This window comes from Osmerus mordax, chromosome 24 (assembly GCF_038355195.1).
Source record: "Osmerus mordax isolate fOsmMor3 chromosome 24, fOsmMor3.pri, whole genome shotgun sequence".
NCBI classification, from domain to species: domain Eukaryota; kingdom Metazoa; phylum Chordata; class Actinopteri; order Osmeriformes; family Osmeridae; genus Osmerus; species Osmerus mordax.
In genome coordinates, this window is record NC_090073.1 from 4,403,999 (window position 1) to 4,424,531 (window position 20,533).

Genomic DNA, 20,533 nt, shown 5'->3' on the forward strand with positions numbered 1-20,533 from the left:
ACCCGTCGAGACATGGATTCCACTACACCTCTGAAAGTGTACTGTGGTATCCTTTAACTCCTGTAAATTGCGAGGTGGGGCATCCATGCATCAGCTGGATCAGCCATGATAACGAGATAGCCTATCAGTGCTATTTACTTCACCAGTGGTCAGGCTGATTGGTATATTCCATTATGGGTGAATTCTGACAATATTTCTTTTTGAGGGAAACATGGACAAAGATATGATGGACAATAAACATTTTCATTTTTTATTTTATTAGCAGACTAGCTCTACATATAGAAAAGTACAGTAGGAAATCAAGAATCACAAGTGCATCATTCTAACATTTCGGTGGTAGGCCTACCTAAGTCAAGGATCGGTCTGTTTAACCACAATCACATCGCAAAGTAACCACAAAGTTTGTTGGCTATTGGGCACGGTGGACAAAAAATAATACTACAGTGCAAATGTAATATCCCCGCTAACAGTAATGCAAAGTACCAGGGTTCTCAAGCCTCACGCATTGACCGTGAGACACACGCATTTCAACCAGTTCACACGCTCACACGCCACACCTTGTCATACTCGGCGTTCTCGTGCGTTCGTTACTAGGCAACATAGATGCGTGAAGGCCTTTATCTGTGCACGGAACAGTCTCGGCCACCGTACGTTCGTTATGCCTCTCTGGCAAAGAGTATAGAAGTATAGTACTATAGAACTATAGTATATAGTTCTTTGCCATAGGTAAGCAACATAGACGCGCAAACACACGTGACGGAGAAGGTAAATTGGCTAAATTATTATTGATGCAGTCTACAGCTCTACAACCAAAAGCTTTGGCTCAGTTTGGCTGGCTTACGTTATCTGAAAAACTAAGGGAAATGTTAGAGGGTATGGGAAGGAAGGACTTAAGATGTAGGCCTATTCATTTTATTTCAAATTATACTGTATTAATAGTCTTTCTAGTTACATTAAGACTACATTGATTAAAGCAGTGCTCTGGTGGGGGGTGGGGTGATAACGCATGTAATCTCACTCCAAGCTTTTGATAAAACTTGAGGACCCTGAAAGTACAGTAATATAGAGTACCGATATGTAGTGACCTTTGAACTAGAGCAACATTTCTAATGACTATCTGATCGGATTCGGTTTGTGGTATTAGACCTTTGAATAACCTTATTATTTGAGTATTTCATTTATCATTAGAAATTTGTTAGGAAAACAACTTCAATACAAAATCCCATTGACAGATTATCCAATATGTAGTATTAGTGCCTACTCCCAGACCCACTGTGCAAGCTGATACCTAACCTGTGGAGGGCAGCGTTTAGTGTGCCGCAAACCAAATAGAAGAAGAGAAGCTAATGCGGAAGTGGCTGTAAACTCGAGTCAGATGTTTTGTTATGCTAATCTAGCAGCTAGTCTTTATTTGGCAAACTCACTCCACGCTTTGGATGAAATGCTTGAGTATATGATTGTAAAATAAAAAAATCTTCTTAACCATAATCAGGTAAAAGAAAAAGCATCTTTCTTTGATTTTTCATTGATGTTTTGCGTTACAATACAGTATACAAGACAGCTCGGTGGCTAGATCTAAGTAAGTCATTGCAAGTGTAGCTAGAGCTAGCATTTAAAATACTATGGCGCACTTCGGCACTATATTCGCTTTAAAAATAAATACATTTAGATCTATTAACTAGATTCCTAGGTATTACCAGCCAACAAGTGTTTGCTACCAGTTATATCTAACAAACTCGCTGCCTACCTATTCTGTCTTGTCTTGAGCGGGTTGGCTAGCTGCTGTAGCAGGTAGCATGGCGACTGACTATGAGCCAAACTATTATATAGAGCTAGCTGACCAAGGGACAAAACTTTTGAACTAACTAGCTCGTTATGGACAAATCATTTGGCTGAAATTGATAACCTACTTTTAACCTGTTCATGTTAATTTCTTAGAACTTTCAACAACGCAGCCTATGTTGCCCAATGTTTGTATAATAAGCACTGCTGTGACTTTCCTGTGAAAAGTAGCTCTAGGTGGCACCATGGCTGACCACAACGATGTTAGCCTTTCACCGGAACAACGCGTCCGCGCCCTGACCAAGAAGGGCAGTTCAGTGGATGTGAACGATGATGTGCCCCCACGCCGTTACTTTCGTTCTGGAATGGAAATTATTCGGATGGCCTGTATCTACACAGAGGAGGGGAACGTTGAACACGCTTTCGTTCTCTACAATAAGTATATCACGTAAGGAAAAGTGTATGTCGTGATATCATTACAAGGAGTTGGACGGAACACATGTAGCTAGGTGTCTAGAAAGATACATTGTAATGAAATACCATAATGGAGTAAGATGTATTAATAATACCTTTAAACTGCAAATTTGCTTTAAAATTCGGTCAGATATTATGAGGATTTATTAGGATTTTCAACAGAGCAGAAATTGAGTTATCTGATGTTGGGAGATGCTGGATGGAATGGCTGGTAGTGACAATATTGTACTTATGCATGAGCTATCAGAACAGTTGTCGAATGCATAGTGTGTAATTGTAATGGCTTATGAAGTCTCCGTTCTGTCATTGGTATGTGTAGGCTATTTATTGAGAAACTTCCCAAGCATAGAGATTATAAATCATCAAACATTCCAGAGAAGAAGGACACTCTTAAGGTATGTTGCTAAGTTACACACAGGCCTACATTGTGTATTCTGTGCAAATGTCAATCAAATGTAATTGCACATAGTTGTAGCCTCACATGCTATTTTGCTTTCAAACAGAAACTGAAGGAAGTTGCCTTTCCTCAAGCAGAGGTGCTGAAAAAAGCGCTTTTAAAAAGATATGAGCAAGAACATGCACAATATCTTGTCAAAAAGGTAAACTTCACAGCTGAAGATATTAAATGTATTGTCTGATTAAATGTATTTTCATCGCCATATGGTTCTGTCCCTCGAATGTACTTCTTAAAAAATGTGTGGACTTGAAAATGACTTTTGGACCATACTGTATTTGTATTTTTCTTTTTTATATGGGCTATATAACATGTTTGTACATGTGTTTAGATTTTTTTTAATTGGGGGGTCTTGATAAGGAAACTTGAACGAAATCCATTTGAAATGAAGACCAAATTTGACTCTGTGGTCCTGTTGATGTGCTGTTCTTCCAGAAAGCCGAGCTGGCCGCCCTGGCCCAGGAGCAGTCCAAGCAGAGGGCCCTGGACGCCGAACGGGAACGCGTGGCTCAGCTGCAGCGGCGGCAGCGGGAGCAGGAGCAGTTCAGCGCCTTCGAGGAGATGATTCACCGGCAGGAGCTGGAGAAGCAGCGTCAGCGAGTGCTGCTGGAGTTTGCCACCCCGGGAACCCCCCCACCGGACGCCCCCCTCCTTCCCGGCATTCAGGGTCCCCCTCTGCCCCTGGTGGCGTCCCCCACACCGCCGCAGAGCCCAGGGAACACCAGCAACCACAGCTCTGCTCCTGTGGCTGGACCTCCGACTGGACCTCCTACATTTGACCGTTCGCTAAAGCCTGGGTCCCTGGTCAGCCCTGGGGACAACAGTGAGTTGATTACACTTTTCATACATGAGCACCAAAGGTTTTAGACTGTGGCACATTGTACAGTTTTTTTGATGCAACTCCAGGACTAGGGTTTGAGAGAAACAATGAATATGTTGGAAGTGAAGACTGTAATGTTCTTTTCATACATCTGGTTTTTAAGTATGATCTGAAGTCCTTATTGGAAAATTCTGTCAATTCAGTATGGATAAGTTATGGTGTAGGCTTCCGGTTCTCCGTCTATCCCTTTCCTCATTACAACCACAGGTCTGGGGGATTGCTGTTAATCAAATGAGTGCTTTAAATAAGGTTAAATTAGACACAATTAGGAAAGTAAATATGGATTCATTCAACAACCTTTTATCTGTAAATGACTGTACAAAGTTCAGACGTCTTTGCACACGGATCAACATGTACCATCATGTGCCAGAGGGTATTAAGACATTTCTTTCAATACAAAGACCATGCTTGTCCCCCTCCCTATAAACCAAAATCATATTTTGGGCACTCCTTCGCAGTCCTTGGTATTCATCCTTCTGATATCCCATGGTTCGAAAAAGGCCCGTAATCTAACGACTGTTGCGCTTGTTCATGCGGTGTAACTGTAAATACAGGCTTACATATTCATCCACTTCTAAATGAGGGCTGATAACCTGTGATTCCAGTTTGGAATCATTTGGTATTTCACCCAATATTTAATGAAAATAAATGAATGAAAAGTTTATTTTCTATCAACAGCCACAATGGATGATGTCCTTCGACAATTATCAGTGCCTGCTGAGGTGTGCAGGAGTTTTTTGAGGATGGCAGATGCCAACACAAGCAGAGCAGTGGAAACCTGTGGTATACTCTGTGGCAAGCTGGTGAGTTATTCTATTTCTTTTACTTTAGCAAGTAAACCCCCCTTCATGATTTCCTCATGTAGCTGTGTTTAATCAGGATGGTAAAAAAAAAACCTCAACATTCTTCCCTGACCGAAGCATTTCTGTTTGCTAAAAAAAGATCTCTCATATCATAACTTCTCAGCTCTTAACAAACCATAATGCCTATGTTTAGCAAATAGCTGCCCCCCTGTTGATAATTATTTCGAAGAAATTAACCACGTTCGAATCTTCTTTACCAGAGCAGTTAACAAAACATAATGAACAGCGTGTAATTCAATGATAAAGCAACATTAAACAACGTAAAAACGACTTGAAGAACACTTACATGCATTTAATGGCGTCCATGTCTGTGTGCTTGTGTACCTTTTTGTGTCAGACCAGGAACGCCTTTACTGTTACCCATGTAATTGTGCCGAAGCAGTCTGGTGGACCAGACTACTGTGACACGGAGAATGAAGAAGAGCTTTTTCTGATCCAGGATCAGTATGACCTCATCACCCTTGGCTGGATTCATGTGAGTAAACACTATCATTATGTGCTTGAATCAGACAACTAGGTTATTTTGCCAGGTTCACATTTTCTAGTTTTCATGTAATTCTGGAAATAATATCTAAATTGTTGATGTAAAATTAGGCCTGAAGTCAACAAGACTTGCTCTGTAGGGAAAAATAACATTTTGATAGTGTGCCACCTGGTGGTTGTGGGGTGTACTTGCAATTCATTCAGACAGGAAGTTCAAAATAAATCTGTGCCTTAGATTTCAAATAAATCATTTCGTAATCTTTGTCAACTGGATTTGCACAGTATGAGCGAAGTATATAGATTGTGGAAGTCTTAGGAATGTGTTGTATGCTAATGTAGATCTGGAAGTGTAAAACCATATATACATTGTACAGTATGTAAATATATGTGTTGTTTGTTCTAGACCCACCCCACACAGACGGCTTTCTTGTCCAGCGTTGACCTTCACACTCACTGCTCTTATCAGATCATGTTACCAGAGGCCATTGCCATCGTCTGCTCACCCAAATACAATGAGTGAGTATTTCAGTCTGTGATTTGCCTTTGTTTGTAAACTTGAATCATATTTTATTGTGTGTAGTTAAAATATAACCAAAATAAATGATTCGATTAATTTTGGAATACGGCTGTAATGTAACAATGTGCCAATGTGAATGTGTCAGAATACTCTCCGAATGCACTGGACCTAGAAACCGCTGTGAATCAATCTAATACGCGTATTAGATTGTACATACGGCAGTATGTTCAATTGTTGTTGGTGTTTGCATACATTATACTCTGGAATCCATTGGTATTGCAGGACTGGGTACTTCAGGCTTACAGATCATGGAATGGAAGATATCTCCACATGCAAGCAGAAGGGCTTCCACCCGCACAGCAAAGAGCCTCCTCTGTTCATAGTGAGTCATATTCTATTTGATTCTATTCTATTTTATTAAGATATTACAGTCAAGAACTGAAGAGCACGACTTTTTGGAGTAAGAATAGAGAAAGTTTGGGGCTTCCTAGCAGTGCCGGTCCTTCCTATATAGGCGACGTAAGCAGCCACCTAGGGCGGCATGAAGAGGGGGGCGGCAATTTCCCAAGTGCATCCATTTAAATTAAGCCTCCCGCTGTCCGTGAGTTTCACACGCGACTACCAGCAGAGGGCGCCAACCGCGGCACGTCATATGTTGTTGGCACCCTGGTTACATTTACATTGTCATTTAGCAGACGCTCTTATCCAGAGCGACTTACAGTAAGTACAGGGACATTCCCCCCGAGGCAAGTAGGGTGAAGTGCCTTGCCCAAGGACACAACGTCATTTTGCACGGCCGGGAATCAAACTGGCAACCTTCAGATCACTAGCCCGATTCCCTAACCGCTCAGCCACCTGACTGGTTGGGGGGGGGGGTAGGTAAACCTTGTCTAGGGCACCAAATGTGCTAGGACCGGCACTGCTTCCTAGTGCATTAGGCTGAATGTTGTGACGTAATTTTCAGTGACCTTCTTCATTTAACACACTCACCCCCCCTCCCTTCCTCTTCATAGGGAGCAGGTCATATCATCATCACAGACGACAGAGTGTCCATGTTGGATCTGCGGTGATTTTCTACCACCACACCCCCAACTAGCTAATAACCAAACACCAACAGGCGGATTATTTTATAAAAACCCTTTTTTGAAATTGTAGTGCACTGCGGCGGCATTGCTCTTTACGGCAGTTTCCAGAAACGAGCAGACACGCGTGGACTCGTATCCTCATGCCCTTTCAGATCAAATGTTTACTTTGTAGTGGGGCAGGATAAGTTCAGCTTTTTAGACCTATGAAGGATGTTGGCATATATTTAAGTTTTTTGCTCTTATTGAATCGGAGAAATCTTCATGCAAATGGTTGGTGCATACAGTCTGTCGCAAACTGTTTATGATGCAACACCTAGTAGAAATCAGGTTTTAATTGCCATTTTGAAACCAGTGCTCTAATTCAGCTGCTTCTAAATGCAGCAATGTCCATTGTGTTTAATGTTGTGCATGGACCTAATTGACTCAACACAGCTCTTAACTTTACCGACTGTAAACACTGAAACTGACCAACGACTTCCGTTCATGTTATTTAATTGATATACACAATATGAAATTGTTCTGTGGACTCTATGATGACTAAGGGGTGCCAATAACACAGCAGCTGATGCACTGTTGCTCAGGGATGTGAGCAGTGTTGCTTCTCCGTGGGTGTGTAATGTTTTTGTCTGTCTTGATTTGTTAAAAGTTTTTCAACAGTAGTTGCATATTTGTGAATTCTGTTCCCATAAGTTGTAAAAAAAAAAAGGCTAATGATTCAGTTTTGTTTTGAAAGCATAGGCTATTTGTCTAACAGAGGCAGTCTGAATGTTGACGGAAATAAGAAACATGTAGGCCTACAGCACAAGTTGCTTACTCTTGAATAATAACTACTTTTGATGATATTCAGCTAGTCTTAGAATTTGAATTAAATACGCAATATTATGCCTTAGCAGGGGTGTGTCTTCCTTTTCTCTTTTTTTCTCAATTATAATTATTTGGTTAAAGAAACTCTTCAGTGTATGCTGAAAGCAAACAAGCAGCTGTCCAATCAGGAATACAGACCAATCAGAATGTTTACAATAATCAGAAACAGGTTAGGATCATGGTAAATAGCCACAGTTATAAGGTAAAATAATGTCAAGTGTAAGTCTTTCCCCATGTCAAATATGGAGAGGAGATTGTCTTAGTTTGATTTTTTTGTCAAAACATTTTTTTTGAAGGGTATATAAACTTTCTGTCAGTGCTGCAGAGGAAATCACATGTACCCTACATAGACAGTAATTATTTTTATTATATTACCTGAAACCATTCAAGTTGTCATTATTCCTTAACGTTTCATTTACCTGGTGTTGAGTCTACTGGTTTATCTCTTCGTGAATGTACTGCAGACTATTAATTTATGTTATGATCTAAAAATCACACGATGGGGGAACAAGAGACCACAACGCATCAATAGATGTTCTTTAAAGGTACAATTTGAAACGGGTTTGTCCCCCAAACATGTTGTGTAAGCTAGACAGCCGACATTGGAGTATGTTGAAAGTGACCAACCAATATATTGAAACTAGATTGAGGCTGGCTTTACTCTTCCCAGGAAACGTGTTCCTTTTAAGACTAGCAAATAACTAAATTACACAGGGCCTTTATTTTGAAGGTTGCAGCCCTTTTGGAGTTTGTTGTCGCTGGCTCCAAGATCCCCACCAAGCGGTTCATTGGTCGACTCGAGAGTATACGACATTTTTGCTTCGGGTTATCACGTGAAATTGTATTGAAAGATGGCCGAGGACGAGGTGAAGTCTCCAACCGGACTTCTCGAGGATGCACACGTTTCTGAAAGTTTGGTCTCCTCGAGTGACGGGAGACAACGTTTACAACACAATAACGGGATAGACAGTTGTCCGGAGGAGACTTTCTCTCCGACCTCAGTTATTTACTTTAAAGAGGCTCTACATTCGTCTAACATAAGGTTTTCGAAAACAGCATTGTCCTCATCGTGCCCAGTACAATATGACTTCCAAATCGAAAAATCGAGGAAGACCAAAAGTAAGTAGTAAGTCTAATTTCATTGAAACACAAGCACATGCACATTGATGGCTAGCTACAGTAGCTGTCTTGTTTAGAGCTACATGTCAGATTAGTGTCACTGGATAGCTAGCCTAGCTAGCTTGCTAGTTTACAGTGGGATGGATTTATAACTTTTGTATGATTTTTTTTTATATCTACCGTAGTTTGCTAATCTGACGTCAGAAATTTGCTCGACACTATCCCAAAATGTATCCGCCCTCCTTAGCAAAATACATCCTTTTGGCCCTATCATCGCTGCGTTCACATTATTATTGAGACAGACAACCGCACTAAACAAATTTTTTTATTTTAGTTTGGCCAACAGTTCTACGTCATAAAATGTACAAAAATCTTTAATAGACTCTTATCCGTCGCCAACGTGTTGCAGAGTTGTCATTAACACTAAGTTGGTACTGTAGTCTATATTTAGAGCTATCTCCGGAAGTCTTCGCTTTGTCAACAAAGTTGGCTAGTTTAACCAGTAGCCTATTTGTAATCGCTATTTGCAAGGTCTGTAATATGCAATATGAACACAACAGTTTATGGGGATTTCTTTTTAATAGACAGGGATTTTCTACATCATCTTTCAGGTTTAACACATTTCCTTGTGACATTGTCAAAAACACGTGCTGTTGTATACCACCCAAATTCTATCGTTTACTAACAAATCGTTTACTACTTTGCACTAACAAAGTTTTTCCAGAACATAGCTTGACCTGTTATAGCACTGTATCTTCATAAATCTACTCACCACTGGGCAGGTTGCTTGGAATTTAAACATAGTAGAAAAGGTTTGTCGTGATGGTCATTTTAATTCGACAAGACTGTGCCAAAGCACACATTAATTTTTTTTATTTAGATTTACATTTCCCATATTATCTTGACAGTAGGGTTCTTCTATAATAACCTTAAATGTCCTACAAAATTACTTTAATGCATCATGGGCTTAAACAGAAGAGGGAGTGTAGAGTGGTTAGAGCATTTGACTGAAGATCACAAGATTGCAGGTTCAAATTCCCCCAGGACTGTACATTGATTTGGATAAAAGCATCTGCGAAATACATCTTTATATAACCCCTTCCTGGTTCTCATAGGACATAAACAAGTATGGTTACTGAAGGAATGTAAAAGTATGCTTTATATCTGCTGCTCTGATTCCATCAGTGTGTGTGTGAATGGGTGAATTTTAGGCAAAAATGTAAAAATGCTTTGAGTATAGTTAAGGTAAAACTAAAATAAGTGCAGTCCATTTTCTAACACTGCAGTAAGGTTGAGGTCGGTCTGGTCTGTGATGTAAGTGATTGTAAAATTATGTCAACCAACATTTGGCTGTTGTATTTTTACATGCTTCCAGAGTAGGCTAATTCAGACCAAAGTTTGGTCCACAGCTGAGACACATGAAAATGAAATGTAGCCTGTGTTTTATCAGCTTAGAAAGAGTGACAGCCATTGAGGTGGATAAAGATTTTATGAGTTCAAGTCTGTATGAAATAAATGATCAAGTTTGGAACGTACTCAGGGGTGTACATAATTATGCACATGAGATTTCAGTTTTTGAGTTTTAATATAAGTTTCAAAAAATACTTTTCTAATACCATGTTTTCACTGCATAGGGTGTTGTGTGTATGCTTTGGAAATATTTTGTCAATATAGGGTTGCTAATATTAACTAACACACACAAGTAATATGGACGCCTTTCTTCTGACAGCAGCACAATTTGCCTATTTTGTACAGCCAGTGGCAGATCTAGACATTTTCACCTGGGGTGACAAGGGTGTGGCAGGGCGTTGTTGTAAGGAGGTGTGGAGGTATGGTGTGACCCAATGCCACCATACATTATTCTAACATTGTAGTTTAAATAATGCCAGTAAAATTAATATTATTGAATGAAATGTACTATATTGTAAAAAAAAAAGTTTTATATTTTAGCATGGAGATTGGGGTGGCAAGTCTTTTTTGCTGGAGAGACACCCCTTGGATCTGCCAGCGTACAATGCACAAACAATTCATATAAATATATAAAATGATAATAAAACAAAACAATGGATATATTAAACCATGTTTTGTAGTTTTTTTTAATCAAGACAAATCGGTCAAATATAAACCAATGTAGACATTGTACCTTGAAATTGTACATTATAGCTGATGGCAAATTGGGCCATGAAAATAAATCTTATACTATACTAAGCTACAACAACAGCAGCATGCAGGGACCAAATGTAGACTTGAGTTTAGCCGTGGTTTTGAGAGCTCTGTCTTCAACTGAAGTCCATGTTCACTCTCACTGACCATTTGGCAGTAGTCATTTGTGTTTTCTAGTGTTTGACTAGTAGCTCATCTTCCAGGTCAATAAATGTCACTGATGCTTCAGAGATGGAACAGCAATTTCATCCAACACTAGCATTCAATGTGCTTAACCCCCCCCAACCCCACCCCCTCACATTTTTTTTTTTTTACGCATGCACCATCTGCTCACGTGACTCTTGGATCCTCTATCAGGCTCATTAGACCGCCATCTTGGTCAACACCCACTCCAGTGCACTCACTGCGCACAGCCAATACAATTACTGCTCTCCCAGCATCGTAAGTCCCCCAGCTGAGCTCAACAGACCACAGCAGATTGGAGAACAGAGGGCACGGCATCCTTTTGTTGAGCCGGCAGATTTTTCTTCTAACTGATCGGTTGAGAAAGAAGAAAAGGGATAGGCAACGGAGATACAAAGAGGAGGGGGAGAAAAAAAACCCACAGCATCCTTTTAAAAAGAACCGCTAGGAGCTTTCGCCTGCCTTATTTTCCCCTTTTTGTATTACAAATTTCCTTTTTTAAGCTCAAACGGGGAAGGCTTCTGCAACAGAACCTGGAGAGATTCATCCTTCTGTCTTTTTCGCTGGGGTTACTGGAGAGAAAACTGCTCTTCCCCCCCTGTTGTTGTTGTCACAGCCTCCGCTGAGTCATCATGTCTGATTTAACGCCTCAGAGTGACGCCCCAACCCCCACCACAGACAAAATCACGCAGGCCGCCCGAGAAACTATTTACCTTTGCAATTTTCGTGTGTCAGTGGATGGAGAATGGCTCTGCTTGCGCGAGCTGAACGATATCTCCCTAACCCCAGACCCTGAGCCGGCCCATGAAGGTAGGTGTCTGGCAGCCTTACATGGGAGCTGCACAGTGCACAATGCTCAGTTAGGGTGGTGGTAAACCAGGCCTCGACATGCAACAATACATATGACTTCTGCTGTTGTAGTGTTATGAAGACTCTTGTACTCTACAACCGACACATAAAGGTGTTCTTATTAAGCTGTGGAAGGGACAATCGTTAGGCTTTCACAACTATTTGTAAATAAGGTGTGTCTGCAGCCGTAATGGTCCATATAGAAGGCCTAGTAATTCAGTACTTGTGATTCAGTTCATGATCACCCTGTCACAGACTTTAGTTTTTTTCCGACCTCCAGTGGAAATAAGTGGTTGTGTATGTTTAGCTTCTACCCAGCATTTTCTCCCTTGTGTCATGCGTTCTGCATTACATTGTCTTATTTTGGAAACGCTCATAACATGTATTTTGATTTGCCATCACCTTTTCAGGGTATAATGTTTAAATGGGTCTATATTTGTAAGGTTTATAGTCTTGTTGCAGACATTTTGGGAATTAAATGCTTATGGTTTAACATTTGTGTATTTATCATTTTGTAGGCTCATATGAGAGTGTGCTGTACAATATCATTGAGCTGGTGTCAGAAGAGAGGTTTCCATAGTAAAAGCCAGAGTCTGTTCCCCAGAGTCAGTTAGTCTGTTCCCCAGTATTCTAATGTGATTAGGTAGAAATTAAGATTATGGCAGAAATGCTAGGATATCCATTTACAAAGCCCCTTCTCCTCCCCCTGACGGAGAATGATTGTGTCCCTAGCAGTGGAGTCACATCAGCAGATTTGGGGGATTTTTTTGGCGTGTGCCAGTTTGAAAGAAATGTCCTTGTTGGACAGCATTTGGTAGGACCACTTGTGTCCTAGTTGGTTTGGGGTTTTAAGTAATACTTGCATGTGTTTTAAAAACCCCATGTATCAGGCTTTAGTTTAAAAAACGGTCATATATGTTTCTGTTTGTGCCAGTGGTATGCAGAGAACATTGTAGTCTTTTATTTGGTTTCTGTTGCTTTGCAAAGACTGCTGTCCTTTGCCTGAACTTATCATTATTTATTATCAGGTGACACTCTGGATCAATCTCTGCTATTAATCCAGCTACTGCAGACTGAACTGCTGGCAGAGCGGTCTGCTTGGCCCCTCACCATGTTCGTGATTATAACGTGACCTCAAGTGTTGTTCCTCAACAAGCCACGTTGACATAAAATAGAACTCAGTGGTTCAGATGATGCATCACTATGAATCAGAATTGTCACACACATTTGGAATGGAAAATCACCAAGAATCCCCTGCGTCGAGTCTGGCATGATGTTTAATAGGCAGGTCTGATTCTTCTAGATGCATCTCTGCCATCAGCTCCAGTACTTGTGAAAACATTTTGGGGACTTTGCTGAACCAGGGGGGGTTGATCTCCTTGTTTTCAAGCTTACAAAGACCCCTTTCAAATAAGTAGCACAGCAGAGTCATAGTATGTTTATGTATGGATAGACAGCCGTTGTAACATTGTCCCCTCGAAAATGACCCCCGATGTGTCATTTCCCTCTGTTCTCTTCCAGATCCCAAGGACCCCATTGCCATCGAGAGGCTTAACCTGATGAACATGGCCAAGCTGAGCATCAAGGGTCTCATTGAGTCTGCACTCAACCTGGGCCGCACGCTGGACTCCGACTATGCGCCTCTCCAACAATTCTTTGTCGTGATGGAGCACTGCCTGAAACATGGCTTGAAAAGTACGAAGGGACGAGAGGCGCAAACGCCCAACGGCACGCTTGCACGGCCGACCGTCATCCAACCCTCATCGACATTTTTGTCTCCGTGTTCTTCCTTCCCGCAGCAAAGAAGACGTTCCTTGGCCAGAACAAGTCGTTTTGGGGCGCTCTGGAGCTGGTGGAGAAGTTGACCCCGGAGGCGGGGGAGATCACAGCCAGTGTGAAAGACCTTCCCGGGCTCAAGTAAGAGGGTCTAACAGCTGGCTGACAGTGGTCTAGGGTCTAACAGCTGGCTGACAGTGGTCTAGGGTCTAACAGCTGGCTGACAGTGGTCTAGGGTCAAACAGCTGGCTGACAGTGGTCTAGGGTCAAACAGCTGGCTGACAGTGGTCTAGGGTCTAACAGCTGGCTGACAGTGGTTTAGGGTCTAACAGCTGGCTGACAGTGGTCTAGGGTCTAACAGCTGGCTGACAGTGGTCTAGGGTCAAACAGCTGGCTGACAGTGGTCTAGGGTCTAACAGCTGGCTGACAACAGTCTACATACTTGTCAGCCTAGTCTCAGACACGTGTTGTTGAGACTGCAGAAATCAGCATGCTGAACCTCACAATGATTGACATATTCGTTGAGCAGACGCTTTTATGGGGGGGGGGGGGGGGGGGGTAAACCTGCAACTTCTTGATCTGCAGTCACATGCTCTACTGCTGAGCTAAACCCTCTCCTAGCTGTACATCAGTCAAATGAAAGAAACTGAATGTACCAACATATTACCCACATTACATGGGTAATAGTAAGACATTTGGGGAAGTTGCACAGGAGTTGAGTGGCGCAAGATACCCCAGGGTTCTTTGGAGAGAGCTGGTCTTGAGTCTCTTGCGAAAGATGCGCAGAGTCGTTCTGTCAGTAGAAGGTCTCTCCACACCAGGAGCAAGTTAAGGGTATAATCTTGTCTCCTATCACAGAACTCCCCTTGGAAGAGGACGTGCCTGGCTGCGATTGGCCCTGATGCAGAAGAAGCTGTCAGACTATATGAAGACCATCATCAACAGAAAGGATCTTCTGAGGTACGCCTGGCTAATACGATAGGCTACTATGTTTTGTTTACACCTAAATGCAGCTAGCGATGCTGACATTCACACACAAACATAAATCTTTGACCCTCTTTGTTAATTCTCTCTGAAATGTCTGCCTTCTCTTGGTGTGTTTGATAAATTTACGTTATACCTTTTTTAGTGAGTTCTATGAGGCCAATTCCTTGATGATGGAGGAAGAGGGAGCTGTGATCGCTGGGCTGCTGGTGGGGCTGAATGTCATCGACGCAAACCTCTGTATGAAAGGAGAAGATTTAGACTCTCAGGTCAGTACGCCCTTTTTCTCTTTAAGTGTATCCTTCCTCTAATCTTGACCCACTACGAGTGACTTAATCAATACCTGTGACAAGGGTTGCAAAGGGGTAGAACATTCCAGACCATTTCCAAGGGCATTATAAATCATGATATTTCAGTGATATATAAGTGTTTTTTTGGTATGGATGTAATGTGTAAATTATAACTTTTGTTAGTACTTCTGTTTTAGTTAGGTAAAACAGTGGAAACTTATTTCTGTAAAAAAGCCATTCTGTTCATTTCTTACTAGCTGCTGTTTCTCACACCACACACATACACCACATACCACACAGACTGTTGTTAGCATCTCTCACACTACTGAAGAACAGTTACAAATTATTTGTCTGTGTCCGAAATTCCCAGTTAATTCAGCAAAATTGAAATAGTCTCCCTCCTGAAAATAGTTTTCTGTGCTGTTTTTCCAGGTTGGAGTTATAGATTTCTCCATGTATCTAAAGGACGGTGGACACAGCAGCAAGAGCACAGAGGGGTACGTTTCATTCTTTCACTACTGGTTTCTAACTGTGAGATCATGGGTTTTACCCTTCCCCTTAGTTATTGAAGAGACTAATTAAGATTAAAGCAATGTGGAAGTGAAATAATAGGTGAAACTATACTAAGTGAAGTACTGCTACAATTGGATGAAAATTAATCATTTGTGAAAAACAACAGAATTTACTTTTTTTGAGGAGTCTGCAATTGCTGCTCCCAACTAAATGTACGTTTCTTATATTTGACTTTAGAGTTGTTGCCTGTGTACAAAAGAGCAGCTAGTCAGTGTGAGTACCCTGAACAAATAATTGTTAAATAAATATTCTGTCTCTTATTTGTCCAGTGATGGTCAGATCACAGCCATTCTTGATCAGAAGAATTACGTTGAGGAGTTGAACAGACATTTAAGGTACTGCCGTGTTTTTGGGAAGTAACTTTTACCCACTTAGATGTTCTGGCCTTGATGTGTGCTTTTTCCCTCTTACCAGTGCATCAGTAAATAATCTCCAAGCAAAAGTGGATGCGCTTGAAAAGTCCAATACAAAACTAACAGAAGAGGTGTGTCTGCGTTCTTACACTTAGAGAACAGTTTCCCCAGTGACATGATGGTTATACTTTTATTTTGAAAGGTTTTTATATAAATAACTGTGACGTCTAGTGTGCCCCAGTCTAAATGAAAGGTCCCATGCTTGTCTTCTATTTCAACAGCTTGCTGTTGCGAACAACAGGATCATCACCTTGCAAGAGGATGTAGAACGAGTCAAGGAGGAGAGTTCTTACCAGTTAGAATCCAATCACAAGGTCTCTAGAATGTTTTGATTCATTTATTTATTTGCTTATTAAGGAAAATCGTGTTTGCCATTCGTTCATGGTACCAATTATTATAACCAGTATAACCAATTATTTAGTGTGCGTGTCTCATCATGAAGCTAGACATCCCAGAGGAAGATGAGAAATGTTTGAGGAGAAGTGTTTCTGAACATGTCGTGCCATGTTCTGCCTAGGCTCCGAGAACTGACGGATCACTAGATGGGCAGGTTCTCAACGAGGCACACAAACAGCTCAAGGAAGAAACACAGCTCCGATTGGTCGGTATCACCAATGAGTTCCTCCTTTCTTCTCAAAGTCGTACCACAGCAAATTCAGCACATTCTCGTGCATTTTTTCTGTTAAGTCTCGAGTGTTTTACTTCGGACCCAATCAGGATGTGGGGGCGTTTTTGTATGAAGGGACGTGGTGTTTTGTGATTGGCTCTAGGATGTGGAGAGAGAGCTGGAGGTGCAGATCGGGATGAAGCAGGAGATGGAGCTGTCGATGAAGATGCTGGAGAAGGACATCTGTGAGAAGCAGGACACCCTGCTGGAGATCAGGCAGCAGATGGAGGATCTGCTGGCCCTAAACCAGCAGCTGTCCCACAAGTCACAGGTACAGACGCCATGATCCAAACCACACGACAGTTATGCTTCAATCGATGGGCACTGATGCCTTAACCTCGACATCAACTTTCAAACCAAAGTCAGAGCCACCAGCCCTCGTCAGCAACTCTCCCACACTCCTGCGACACTGGAGTTAGATTTCTGTATGAAAGCACTCACTGAATTACTGGAAAGTACTAGAAGGAATATATGATTTTTTTTTTTATTAAAGGCCCTTAGATGGCTTGGAGTACTTTTTTAAATTAGATTTTTCTGAAAACCACTCAGACACCATCCAGACTTATTCTGAGCCTGATATTCTGGCTTGTTTTGGGGTAATGTCTCTGCAGAGCTCGGAGGCCAGCAGCAAACAGAAGAATGAGGTCATCAGTCGCTTGGAGGAGAAGATGAACCAGATGGCGGGGACTATTAAACAATTGGACATCAGGTCAGGACACACCTCACTTTTAACAACTCTAAATAATGGACTATTAGCATCACACAGCTTGTACTGGGTGGGTGACAACCCAGAAAAGATGCATACCATTTAAAAAAGAGAACTTTGTATTTAAATATGATTAAGTTGATTTAAGAACGCATTTCATCTAAACCAGGTCTTGCCTACATGACACACAGAAATCAAGTTTATACCTACATGATACACAGGAACCAAGTTAATTTTATAATAGCATTTTGTATTAAAGTTGGAACCACTTGTTGGCAATAATAATCCATCTCTGTTCATATTTCTTTTTCTGTCTATATTCCTTTTTCATTGTTTGTTCTCCCTCGGTTTTTTGAAACAGTGAGAAAGATTTGGTGAAGCAGGCTAAAACCTTGAACTCCACGGCAGGGAAGTTACTTTGGATGCAGAAATAGGATTTTAGTTCTCTCCGTACATCCGTTTCATAGTCTACATTCTGAACCAAGTCATAAAAACGTCCTATAAAACAAAAATTAATGTTTGTCCTGGTATGTTCTCTGTTAAAGCCTTTCTTACAATCTGTTAGAATGTTTTCCGTCATGCCCCTCCTGATGTAGCTGTTCAGCTGCAGCTGTGATTAGACTGGACTGATAGAACCCCCACCCTTGTATTCCTCCACATTACTGTCACTGCAGGGTGAAGCGTTCAAATTCACAATGTGTCAAGTAGGCTACATGAAATACTTCCCCTTTAATTCTGCCTAGAACACCTAATCTTGTCATTTCTGCTTGCGAATCTGATGACGCATTCGACTGTTGTTAGGCAGTCCAGCTGGACACCATGTCAGGAATTGTAAAAATCTTACAGATTACAGACACTACATAATGTATACAGATAAAAACCTGAAGTTACACATTTTGGCAAAGCAGATGAATGAGCTCCTAGTCGAACAACATGCAATTGTAAATGCTCAACTGTTTAAAGATTTGAGTTTGGACCTCCCCATATTTGCTTGATTCAATTTCACATTTAAAAGATGGAAAAGCAAGCTGGTTTATTGTGCTACTACTTTGGCAGACATATCACAAGTTACACTGTGATTGAATTATTAAGCTCAGTTTCTAGGCCTTATAGCAAAAGTTGTTGAAACCACTTGAAATAATTTTCTGATGGTTTCCTTAATATCTTATTTAAACAACTAGTTGGCTCCTTACATTGCATTCAATGGTGCTCATTCTATTGGCGATTCATTTATTTTTATTTTTAGGGCAATTTAAACATGTTAACCAACCTCAGCGTGGATATGACCAATACAAGGATATCTATGTCCTAGCAACCCACATAAAAATGTAAGGCTTAACTTTCTGAACGGTGATGTCAGGATGACAACTACTCTGACCAGCGGCAAAACATGTATGTGGACATAACAAATGTAAACTGTAGTATACAACTAGCATAATAAAAGGAGTCCAAATCTAAGTCAACATTTTGCCTGTTTCATCTGTTTTTAAAGAACTGCCTCTTTTCCAATTACTCTACTTGTCTCAGTGCAAGTTATTCGGTTATTCCCAATCAATTATTATTATTTGCAATGGGATCTCCCCCCCCCCCCTTTCTTCTTCCTTTCATCACATTCCTGTTTTCATTTTATTTTATCATAAGTTGATGTTCCCCCTCCCCCCAACACCTTTCCAAAAAAAACAAAACAGATGCAAGCAAGCTGAACAAGAGAGGCAGCTGGCAGAAGACGCCAACCGACTGTTCAAGCTGGAGTTTGGGGACAAGATCGAGAGACAACAGGCGGAGATGGAGCAGCTAAAGAGAGAGAGGTAGGTAGTGGTACTGGTGACTGGTACGAATACAGCGCCCTCTACTGGTGACTAGTACAAATACAGGACATTCAGTTAACTGCACCAGTACGGGCATTCAAATCAAATGAACCGAAAGCATGACTAAGATCAATGACGGCAACATTTTAATTTTTGTGTCCCAGGTCCTATTTTGATCAGGAACTTAGGAAAGAGAGAGATCAGAGAAGACAACGGCTTGATCCCGTGACAGGGCACCAGAACGCCCCCAGACCACAGAAAGACTGGGGTAACACAAAGGTATGTTAGATGAAGGTCAAGAGTATGCCATTAAAGGGTGGGGTTCTATTTTTGGATGCATCATGTTAAACTGCAAGATTTACACATAGAACACCTCTAATTCTTGTATGCAACTGGTGTACAGCATATTCAAATCTAATTACGTATTCAATATTGAAAAGTCCTAGCTTGCTGACAATGTATTTTAAAACCATAAAAGGTGGTTCCTTAGGGGTCTTCAAATTTGTGATTCTAAGTTATGAAGTAGGTCTACTCAGTGCAGATTTGTTTTGTCCCTTTCAGAATGTGTCTGTCCTTGACATCAGCCAGTCCTCAATCTGAGAAAAGTGTGAACGAGAGGAGTCTGACCATGATGGAAGGTGCAGGAATGGTCCTACAGACCGTAACCACGGTGATTGGACTTCTCCCTGCATTTGCAAAATCTGATGCAGAGAATTTTTCAGAATTTCCCCCTCCCTTTCTGAGGGATCTGCAAGTCGACCAGCAGCTGACACATGGTAGAACGTCTTTGTTTGTTTTTTGCAAAAAAATAAAATTAATATTGATTCTGCATGCAGCCATCAGAGCTGAAACACCAGGAACACTCACGCCCTGAACATCTTGTATTGAAGGCCCATTTGTGGACTGATGTACTAAGCCTCGTACCATATTTAAAACTGTAGAAATCAAACATACCACAAGAACATATCTCACTTAATAATAGGGTGGTGTTTCTATCCAAATTGTATTGTATTTAATAGGTTTTCCTTTGGGATTTAAAAAGGTCAAAGGTCACCTTTGATGTACTGTGATCAATTTTGATTTATGAAAATTGAATTAATTTTCATGAGTGGAGGTCAAAGATCACCTTTCATATTGTGTGATAAAAGGGCAATTAATTGGTAGTTTCTCCATTGATGTTGTGCATTTAATGGGGTATTAAATCATAAGTTCACCATTGATTGTTAGTTTGAATCTTGACCTCAATATTTGAGTCAGTGTTTATTTATCAAGTATACAGTTGCTAGAGTGACAGTGTCAACTAGAATTTTACTGTAAATAAAATCATTCACTTAAGTTTTTGGTTGTGGCATTCTGATTATTACAGTAGGTGCTGCTCGTGTTCTCGGGTGTTTTAGTTCCTCTTAGACATTTTAAGAAATTAAGGACGTATGTTGTTTGAATGTTTGAGTTTGTATGATTTGTGTTTTGTTTTATATTTGTTTCTAGGGAATATTCTGTGTACCTTTTTTGTAATTTATGATCTGGAAAAAACCTTGGTCTCTGTGTGACTCTTGACAATATAGTTAAAAAAACCTGTTGCAAAACAATATAATAATGG

The 20,533-nt window shown here is 40.9% G+C and overlaps 2 protein-coding genes across 6 annotated transcripts; both read left to right on the forward strand.

Moving 5' to 3' along the window:
- Window positions 1–1,358: 1,358 nt before the first annotated feature.
- Window positions 1,359–7,420, forward strand: LOC136932665 (STAM-binding protein-like A). Of its 2 annotated transcripts, none has more exons than XM_067227860.1 (10): window positions 1,359–1,492; window positions 2,011–2,230; window positions 2,576–2,651; window positions 2,760–2,855; window positions 3,146–3,533; window positions 4,269–4,393; window positions 4,791–4,928; window positions 5,340–5,452; window positions 5,736–5,835; window positions 6,467–7,420. In XM_067227860.1, exons 2-10 carry the CDS (start codon window positions 2,028–2,030, stop codon window positions 6,521–6,523), a joined length of 1,296 nt encoding a protein of 431 aa, XP_067083961.1. In that variant the 5' UTR covers window positions 1,359–1,492; window positions 2,011–2,027; the 3' UTR covers window positions 6,524–7,420. The 2 variants fall into 2 exon arrangements, with proteins under 2 accessions (XP_067083961.1, XP_067083962.1); XM_067227861.1 differs by having other exon boundaries at window positions 1,397–1,492; window positions 2,014–2,230.
- An 811-nt stretch (window positions 7,421–8,231) lies between these two features.
- On the forward strand, window positions 8,232–20,524 carry rufy3 (RUN and FYVE domain containing 3). Of its 4 annotated transcripts, none has more exons than XM_067228198.1 (15): window positions 8,232–8,521; window positions 13,238–13,411; window positions 13,516–13,633; window positions 14,351–14,452; window positions 14,622–14,745; window positions 15,199–15,263; window positions 15,609–15,674; window positions 15,754–15,823; window positions 15,974–16,066; window positions 16,270–16,353; window positions 16,523–16,690; window positions 17,031–17,128; window positions 18,814–18,933; window positions 19,098–19,212; window positions 19,495–20,524. In XM_067228198.1, the coding sequence occupies exons 1-15, from the start codon at window positions 8,254–8,256 to the stop codon at window positions 19,531–19,533; spliced, it is 1,704 nt and encodes a 567-aa protein (XP_067084299.1). In that variant the 5' UTR covers window positions 8,232–8,253; the 3' UTR covers window positions 19,534–20,524. The 4 variants fall into 4 exon arrangements, with proteins under 4 accessions (XP_067084299.1, XP_067084301.1, XP_067084303.1 ...); XM_067228199.1 differs by lacking the exon at window positions 8,232–8,521 and adding an exon at window positions 11,134–11,677; XM_067228200.1 differs by lacking the exons at window positions 18,814–18,933; window positions 19,098–19,212; window positions 19,495–20,524 and adding an exon at window positions 17,487–18,712.
- Window positions 20,525–20,533: the final 9 nt, after the last annotated feature.

Coding starts and splice junctions, on each gene's coding strand:
- LOC136932665 (XM_067227860.1), top strand. CDS start 2,028: ATGGCTGACCACAACGATGTTAGCCTTTCACCGGAACAACGCGTCCGC. Junction 2,652..2,759: donor AGAAGAAGGACACTCTTAAG/GTATGTTGCTAA, acceptor GCTTTCAAACAG/AAACTGAAGGAAGTTGCCTT. Junction 5,453..5,735: donor TGCTCACCCAAATACAATGA/GTGAGTATTTCA, acceptor TTGGTATTGCAG/GACTGGGTACTTCAGGCTTA.
- rufy3 (XM_067228198.1), top strand. CDS start 8,254: ATGGCCGAGGACGAGGTGAAGTCTCCAACCGGACTTCTCGAGGATGCA. Junction 16,354..16,522: donor AAGAAACACAGCTCCGATTG/GTCGGTATCACC, acceptor GATTGGCTCTAG/GATGTGGAGAGAGAGCTGGA. Junction 16,691..17,030: donor AGCTGTCCCACAAGTCACAG/GTACAGACGCCA, acceptor ATGTCTCTGCAG/AGCTCGGAGGCCAGCAGCAA.